The following is a 9,065-nucleotide window of genomic DNA, read 5'->3' as shown; positions in this document are numbered from 1 at the left end:
AACCCATACCCTCCCTCCCACTTGTTCCTTTTTTTCTTTTTCTTTTTATGCAACACATCATTTTGTAATAATTTATGTGTTTAATTTGATTGCGACATTTAACTTTATTTTTAAATTATCTCTATTATTATTATTATTATATAATGAAAATGAATTTTGTAATCCAAATCAAATCCACTTTTGATGATGATTCATACAAAACCAAAGAAAAGTTGTAAATGAAATTTCTTTTTGATCTACGATCAGAGATCTCTCGGGATTCTAGAGCCACCATTGCTGAACTTCACTTTCATTTGGCTGACGATGGCACGTTGGTTTCAGTTCACAAGACGAGATTTTGGTCCTATCCCGGACTGGAGCCCGATGCAATATGGCTTGACAGAACTTCGCATATTTTCCCCAAATCGGTTTAGGATGTCGAGCAAGTCGGTTGAGCTTCACAGTAGTAGGCAAGTTTGATTTTGAATTACGGGCTTTGTTCTCTTGTTTGTAAACTTGAGATTTTGAATTAACCACCGTAGTTGTCTAATTTGGGATCAAGCGAAAAGCTGCGTTTGAATAACATAAGTTAAAATAGGTAGACATTTAAATCGTCATTAAATTCAAATAAAGGTACTAAGTACATTTAATCTTTTCAATATGAATCGGATAAGTAGTGTTGTGATTTTGAAATATATAGTTAACGACAAAAGTATTAAGTGAGATTAGAAGGATTCGAATGTTAGATAAATATTAGAAACGAAGTTAGGAGTGTGAAAGGTAATTAAGGAAGAGATAGAATTAGATGCATGCATGAGGAAATGGGAGTTTTATTTGGAAAATAAAACAAAAAAATGATATGGAATTATTTAGTTAAGATATGAAAAAGAAAAAGGGAAAANTAGAAGGATTCGAATGTTAGATAAATATTAGAAACGAAGTTAGGAGTGTGAAAGGTAATTAAGGAAGAGATAGAATTAGATGCATGCATGAGGAAATGGGAGTTTTATTTGGAAAATAAAACAAAAAAATGATATGGAATTATTTAGTTAAGATATGAAAAAGAAAAAGGGAAAAAGGAGGGAGAGGAATAAATGAAAGGATTGCGGATCTTCTTGAAATGGAACTCCAAGTGGGAGCCTCATATGTTTGGTAAGTTGCATTAGATGTCAACTTTGGGGCTGGATTCTTTTGCATGTAATGTTCATATCATATCATATCATATATATATATATATATATGGTTTTGGTTCTGGTTTTTGAGATGATTATCCTCTTCATCAATTTGTAATCAACGAAAGATTATGAAGTGATCTGTGGGGTAAGGTAAGGCGTGGGCGTGGGGTTTGAAGGATGGATGAAGAAGATGGGCGATGTGAATCAGTTTTGGAGAGTAGAATGTTGTCGGTGGATATTCATATATTGTTGGTGGATGATGATGCTACTTCTCTTGCTGTCGTTTCTGCCATGCTTAGACTCTGCAAATATCAAGGTTTTTCTTTCTTTTTCTTCTCCCATCTCTACTTCAATTGGTTTTCATACCTTTTATTTATTAATCGTTTAAAAAATGCTCACTTTTTTCCCAAAGTTTAGGGTTTAGGGTTTAGGGTTTGCTTACGATCCATCTTTCATAAAGACTTCAACATTATCATGGGATTAGAAAGACCATTAGAATGTTGGACGAAAAGTCGATGTGTTACTGCACATCAATTAAAGAATCTTTACTCTAATAATAGTTTGAATATGCACAAACCTATAATTTTCTACGTGAAATCCCACATTGATTGGAGAGTAGAACGTTTTAAAATCTTGAGACTGGAGACAATATGTAATGAGTCAAAACAAATCATATCTGTTAAGGGTAGGCTTGGACTGGAACGATGATGTGTTTAAATTTCAGTTGTGACTCGGAGAAGCCCAATTGAAGCACTTGATACTCTAAGGGCAAAAAAAGGGTTTTTTGACCTTGTTGTGACTGATCTCCACATGCCTCAAATGAATGGTCTTCAATTACAGAAGCAAGTAACCAAAGAATTCAAGCTTCCTGTTATCAGTAAGTATCTACATAATCTACAATATTATTATTAACAAGTAAATTAAACCAAACCCTACTCTTGTTTGCAGTGATGTCAGCTGATGAAAAACCTAGCGTCATATTGAAGAGTTTAGAGGAGGGTGTTTCATTTTACATGGTCAAACCAATAAGCCTAGATGATGTCAAACAAGTATGGCAATATGCTATTACACCTAAACAAACACGAACAATTATCCGACCACAATTCTCGATCGACAAACCATCGAAAAAGGAGATCATCAAATTATCGAAATCGGAAAGAACCAAGAACAAGACGAAGAAGGCAAAGGAAACTAGGGTTCCTCAAACTTCTATTGCCAAAAGAAAGGCAAAGGTGGTTTGGACAAATTCACTTCACAACCGGTTCTTACAAGCCATTAGACTAATAGGGCTTGACAGTAAGTCTATGATCCTTTATAATTTGACTCCAAATTTCTGTCCCTCATTAATGTTCTTAATTTGTTCTTTTCAGAGGCAGTTCCAAAGAAGATCCTTGAGTTCATGAATGTGCCTGGGTTGACTAGAGAAAATGTTGCCAGCCATTTACAGGTTTGCCCTTTATATATTAACAATTAATGCTTTGTTTTAGTATTGAATCTAAGCTGGGTTGTTTATGGATGTAGAAGTATAGAATTTTCTTGAAACGAGTTGCTGAAAAGGGAGCTTGTAATTCAATGAAGATATATTCAGATTGCACTTTACTAAGATCAAGCTTTGCTTCTTCTCACTTTCAATTTCAATCCCCATTATACACACCAAAATTCCAATCCCAACATCCATATTTGCTTGAAGAACAACAATTAATGGCTCCCTTAAACTACCCATCTCCTCTTTTGGGAGCCAATTATATCTCACATCCCACCCCTCCAAACCCTAATCTTGAAATTGAAAACTCTTTGACCCTCAATAAACCTAACTTCCCTTTCAATGGGCTTGTCTCGAGTTCGACTCGGAACGATCATAATTTCGTGTCAATCGAAAATGAAAACCCTAATGGAGGGTTGAGGTTGAATGATAATGGGGTAGCCAATCATGTCCAAGCTACTCATGATCACAACAATGGGGGATTTTGTGGGAATTTTGAAGGTACAAACCAAGTTTTAGAGAACAAAAATGTGGAGGAGAATGGTATATATATATATATATATGGTTTTGGTTCTGGTTTTTGAGATGATTATCCTCTTCATCAATTTGTAATCAACGAAAGATTATGAAGTGATCTGTGGGGTAAGGTAAGGCGTGGGCGTGGGGTTTGAAGGATGGATGAAGAAGATGGGCGATGTGAATCAGTTTTGGAGAGTAGAATGTTGTCGGTGGATATTCATATATTGTTGGTGGATGATGATGCTACTTCTCTTGCTGTCGTTTCTGCCATGCTTAGACTCTGCAAATATCAAGGTTTTTCTTTCTTTTTCTTCTCCCATCTCTACTTCAATTGGTTTTCATACCTTTTATTTATTAATCGTTTAAAAAATGCTCACTTTTTTCCCAAAGTTTAGGGTTTAGGGTTTAGGGTTTGCTTACGATCCATCTTTCATAAAGACTTCAACATTATCATGGGATTAGAAAGACCATTAGAATGTTGGACGAAAAGTCGATGTGTTACTGCACATCAATTAAAGAATCTTTACTCTAATAATAGTTTGAATATGCACAAACCTATAATTTTCTACGTGAAATCCCACATTGATTGGAGAGTAGAACGTTTTAAAATCTTGAGACTGGAGACAATATGTAATGAGTCAAAACAAATCATATCTGTTAAGGGTAGGCTTGGACTGGAACGATGATGTGTTTAAATTTCAGTTGTGACTCGGAGAAGCCCAATTGAAGCACTTGATACTCTAAGGGCAAAAAAAGGGTTTTTTGACCTTGTTGTGACTGATCTCCACATGCCTCAAATGAATGGTCTTCAATTACAGAAGCAAGTAACCAAAGAATTCAAGCTTCCTGTTATCAGTAAGTATCTACATAATCTACAATATTATTATTAACAAGTAAATTAAACCAAACCCTACTCTTGTTTGCAGTGATGTCAGCTGATGAAAAACCTAGCGTCATATTGAAGAGTTTAGAGGAGGGTGTTTCATTTTACATGGTCAAACCAATAAGCCTAGATGATGTCAAACAAGTATGGCAATATGCTATTACACCTAAACAAACACGAACAATTATCCGACCACAATTCTCGATCGACAAACCATCGAAAAAGGAGATCATCAAATTATCGAAATCGGAAAGAACCAAGAACAAGACGAAGAAGGCAAAGGAAACTAGGGTTCCTCAAACTTCTATTGCCAAAAGAAAGGCAAAGGTGGTTTGGACAAATTCACTTCACAACCGGTTCTTACAAGCCATTAGACTAATAGGGCTTGACAGTAAGTCTATGATCCTTTATAATTTGACTCCAAATTTCTGTCCCTCATTAATGTTCTTAATTTGTTCTTTTCAGAGGCAGTTCCAAAGAAGATCCTTGAGTTCATGAATGTGCCTGGGTTGACTAGAGAAAATGTTGCCAGCCATTTACAGGTTTGCCCTTTATATATTAACAATTAATGCTTTGTTTTAGTATTGAATCTAAGCTGGGTTGTTTATGGATGTAGAAGTATAGAATTTTCTTGAAACGAGTTGCTGAAAAGGGAGCTTGTAATTCAATGAAGATATATTCAGATTGCACTTTACTAAGATCAAGCTTTGCTTCTTCTCACTTTCAATTTCAATCCCCATTATACACACCAAAATTCCAATCCCAACATCCATATTTGCTTGAAGAACAACAATTAATGGCTCCCTTAAACTACCCATCTCCTCTTTTGGGAGCCAATTATATCTCACATCCCACCCCTCCAAACCCTAATCTTGAAATTGAAAACTCTTTGACCCTCAATAAACCTAACTTCCCTTTCAATGGGCTTGTCTCGAGTTCGACTCGGAACGATCATAATTTCGTGTCAATCGAAAATGAAAACCCTAATGGAGGGTTGAGGTTGAATGATAATGGGGTAGCCAATCATGTCCAAGCTACTCATGATCACAACAATGGGGGATTTTGTGGGAATTTTGAAGGTACAAACCAAGTTTTAGAGAACAAAAATGTGGAGGAGAATGGTGTTGTGTTAGTGTCACCAAAAGAAGGTAATGACACCATTGCATTTGGAGATCAAATTGGTGAACACCAAAATTGCTTTGATGTTCTTAGTGAGATCTTCATGGGGCACAACCACCACAATCAAACTTCTTTAAGGGTACGTTTAGTAGTTCATATTTTTTCTAACATTTTTACAAAAGGGTTATATAAGGATTAACATTATATGTTGTTTAGAGGGACGAAATGGGTGATATGGAGCTCTCTCATATGTGGAATGGAATTGAAATGGAGGCTTCATCAAAGCAAGATCTTCAACCCTCAACCCTCTCTGCCCAGGCAATGCATACTCATTCCTCTTGCAAGCTTCCCTAAATCTTATTCTATAATAGGAAACTCTTGATTTGTGACTCATTCCTCTTGCAAGCTTCCCTAAATCTTATTCTATAATAGGAAACTCTTGATTCGTCACAAATTTAAATTATTTGACATATGTTCTCGTGATTTGCAGGGTTGGGACGACGATATGTTACGAACCTTTTTGGGTGATGCTTCATTTTCATAATAGAGGAAGAGCTACTCTCAGTCTACAGTCTAACCGCTAGGAGATAAAATTCATTTTAGAGCACATGATTTGTATTTGTATGAATCTCCCAGTGAATAAAGTATGAATGTATATGAATTGTATTGGATGATGTTGAAAAAGTATGAATGTATATGAATTGTATTGGATGATGTTCAAGTTTCCTTCCACAATAGAGATAATTTAGGAACAAAAATATTGAATTAACTTCTTACCATATACACACACAAACATTTCCTTCCAAAATCTAATGATTGGGAGTTTTAAATTGAAAAAAATAGCCGTTGGCTTGAAGTGAGTGAAAGAACACTCCATAAAATGTATATATATAGAGGGAAAAGATCTACAGAATCTGCATCAAAATCTTGGTTCTCTTATTTTGTTCCAAAATTTGTTGATCCAAAGATTCTAGCATGATCTCTGGTCGTTGTGCAGCTTGTAAGTATTTGAGAAGAAGATGTCCTTCCGATTGCATTTTTTCCCCTTTCTTTCCTTCCAATAATCCTCAAAGATTCGCCATTGTTCATCGAATCTATGGTGCCAGCAATGTCGCCAAATTCCTCCATGTAATTTCTTCTTCCTTTTTTTATGAACTATTATGAGTTTCTGGTATTTAATTTAATTTGATATCATTTTACTTGATAATCAGCAACTCCCTCTGCATCTACGACCCGAAGCAGCCGAAACTTTGTTCTTTGAGGCAAAATGCAGAATTGAAGATCCAGTTTATGGATGTGTTGGAATTATTTCTCAATTACAACATCAATTACACGTGGCAGAAACCCAGTTGGCCAAAACTCGGGCTGAGATTGCATTTCTCGCTTCCAACCTCCAAGAAGCCCAACCACAAGATTTTGCAGTTCAGCCCATTCAAGGCCCAAATACTATTGGGTTCTCTCAGATTGGGCTTTCCACTCCAGCCCATTGGTTTAATTCATAGCACGTTGTAAACATGACAAAACTCCTTTCACTTCTTTTAAATCTTTTTTAGAATGAAAATGATAACATAGCTTCCAATTTTTTAAATCCTTGCTCCTCTTTCTTCATTTTGGTGCACGTCCCATTTACATCTCACTTTTCTCCGCTTAATAAACTTAAAAAATTCGTTTATAAGGAGGTGGAAACTTCTCTCTAATAGATACGAGAGGAATGAAAAATATGTTAATTGGAAGAATTTAGTCGGCAGTATAGTGTGGGAAAGTGGTGTGACACGTCAAAAAGAAACATAGAAAGAGAGATTGATATTGAATACCATTTTGACATGTGTTGTGTACTCCTAATTCGTCAGCCCTACGTACCAACCAAAATGGGAACACAGCCTTTAAAAGTGGCGCAGACAGAGACACAAATGAAAAAAGACAGATAAAAGTCAAAGAAAAGAATTAGGAGAGGAACATTCTTGTTTTGTTGGTTGGAAGATGAAGATGTGTATCAAAAGCTATAAAGGAGGAGAGGGGATTGGTTCAAACCCCTCTTTACGACTCACAACTTTTAACGCAGCCCAACTTCCTGTGGCTCGACATTTGTCCACTTTTTATCTTCACTTATCCCAATGCCTTTTTCTTTTTCCTTTTCCTTTTTGTATCCTATATTTCTACCACTTTTCTCGTGTGAATTAAAGATTGGATTTCAATCTTCTTCGTCTTTGCCACCTTCCAACCTCCTGTCTTTGACACTTGTCTCTCTCTGCTTTCCCCAAATGGGTACAACCACAACTCAATCTTTAGTTATTGCAGTTGGGGCGGTTGGTTTCTACAATATCCATATCTTACTCCCTTGCTTTTCACTCTCACCAACCTCCAATTTCCACCTCCAACAGACGATATTTTTGTATGAAGACGATACGTACCATACTAAAACAGGCAATATTTGCTACGATCTTCATCATGGATATTTTTGTTCTCAACCCAATGAGCACTCCTATGTACAGGCCACAATGATTTTTCCTTCCCCTGTACATCGTTCTCACTTAATTTTTGGTCATTACTTGTTTGGGTTTTTTTTTTGGGTTAAAAAAACACTTGGACTTTGTTGGGCATAGACTCATAAAAGAGGGGAGGGGATGTTTCCATTGCCCATTTACGTTCACCAAGCAGGTCCAATGGATATATATTTTAATGGGGTAGCTATAAAACACAAGTACAGAGCAGAAAGTTGGTTCATTTGAGTTGCTTGTATCAGCTTGTTAAAGAGGATAGTCCTCTCTAAAATGGTCAAAATGGGAACGTAATTCATCATTTGATGTGAAGGAAGCAGTCAAAGCAAGCATTATATGAATGCAATGCTTAAGCAATAAGGAATAGTGATATTCATTGATGTATGATTAATTAGACTTTTTGTTCTCTACACGTTTTTTATGACCAAACCCCACTGTGTTTTTGTCTCTGTCTTTGCGTTTCAAAGTGGGAGCTAATTGAACACTATCAAACAAGCGTCACTTCATTAGACCTTCCTCTTATGTATGCTCTCTTTTTGACCCCACGCCTCCACTCCACTTCCTATTCCTTGTGTTCACTCTTTACGACCAAATCTTGGACTTCAAACCCTCGAAGCTTCTTCAACTACTTTGACCTCTTCTTCCCCCATTTGTTATCCCTTTAATACCCATATCAAAAGCTTTTCCCTTTCTTCTTCTACTCAAAAGAATTGGACCCTCCGTCATCACTACTGGCATAAGCACAAAAAGGGCAATGTAAGGTTAGGTTTTGAGGCTTTTGTGCGAGGAGGAGGAAGAAGAAGAATACAAAACTTGACACCTTGAATATGTTAACTGCCAAAAACTGTGATTGAAAATTTGGAGGAGACATTTGGCATATGCTAGGCGACGAGGCTCCTAAGAGGTTAGCGGACAGAACAGGCGTTTGAACTGATCCATAAGACAAACAAGTATTATAGTTGAACACAAGAAGCGTACGAAACCCAGCTGTGGAAGATGACAAGCTTTCAGGGTTTGGACTCTGCTGTCTTATCATATAAACTCGTAAATTACAAGATGGAGATAGTATACAATAGTAGGTGAATCCAAAGACGCGCATAGTCCACATGGGCCCTTTCTGGGCTTTGAATCCCCTGCCCTGCCCTCCCCTGCCCTCCCCTGCCCTGCCTCTGTTCATCCAATTTCAGTCCAAACACGTCGATTTGGCGGTCCTTAAATATCAATTCTTAAAGACCCATGGTTTAGGGGTTTGTTTAAGAAGTACCAAAAGAGTCTTTAAAGTAGAAGGATTAAAGATTAAGTTGCCATTTAACCAAAATCCTAGAAAAGCTCACGAGAACCTTTTATTTTATTGAACAAAGTGTGTGGGAGAGAGAGAGAGAGTTTGCGCGTTGGCTTGTATTGGGAAG

The 9,065-nt window shown here is 36.7% G+C and overlaps 1 protein-coding gene across 1 annotated transcript; it reads left to right on the top strand.

Moving 5' to 3' along the window:
• Window positions 1-6,133: 6,133 nt before the first annotated feature.
• LOC111786083 (LOB domain-containing protein 24-like) lies at window positions 6,134-6,660 on the top strand. The gene is made up of 2 exons (XM_023666434.1): window positions 6,134-6,286; window positions 6,370-6,660. Exons 1-2 carry the CDS (start codon window positions 6,134-6,136, stop codon window positions 6,658-6,660), a joined length of 444 nt encoding a protein of 147 aa, XP_023522202.1.
• The last annotated feature ends 2,405 nt before the right edge of the window (window positions 6,661-9,065 follow it).

The sequence above is a fragment of the Cucurbita pepo genome, unplaced genomic scaffold, assembly GCF_002806865.2.
Source record: "Cucurbita pepo subsp. pepo cultivar mu-cu-16 unplaced genomic scaffold, ASM280686v2 Cp4.1_scaffold000995, whole genome shotgun sequence".
Taxonomy (NCBI): Eukaryota; Viridiplantae; Streptophyta; class Magnoliopsida; order Cucurbitales; family Cucurbitaceae; genus Cucurbita; species Cucurbita pepo.
Note: the sequence above shows the minus strand (reverse complement) of the source record. Positions and strands in the feature narration are given on the sequence as shown.

Coding starts and splice junctions, on each gene's coding strand:
- LOC111786083 (XM_023666434.1), top strand. CDS start 6,134: ATGATCTCTGGTCGTTGTGCAGCTTGTAAGTATTTGAGAAGAAGATGT. Junction 6,287..6,369: donor ATGTCGCCAAATTCCTCCAT/GTAATTTCTTCT, acceptor CTTGATAATCAG/CAACTCCCTCTGCATCTACG.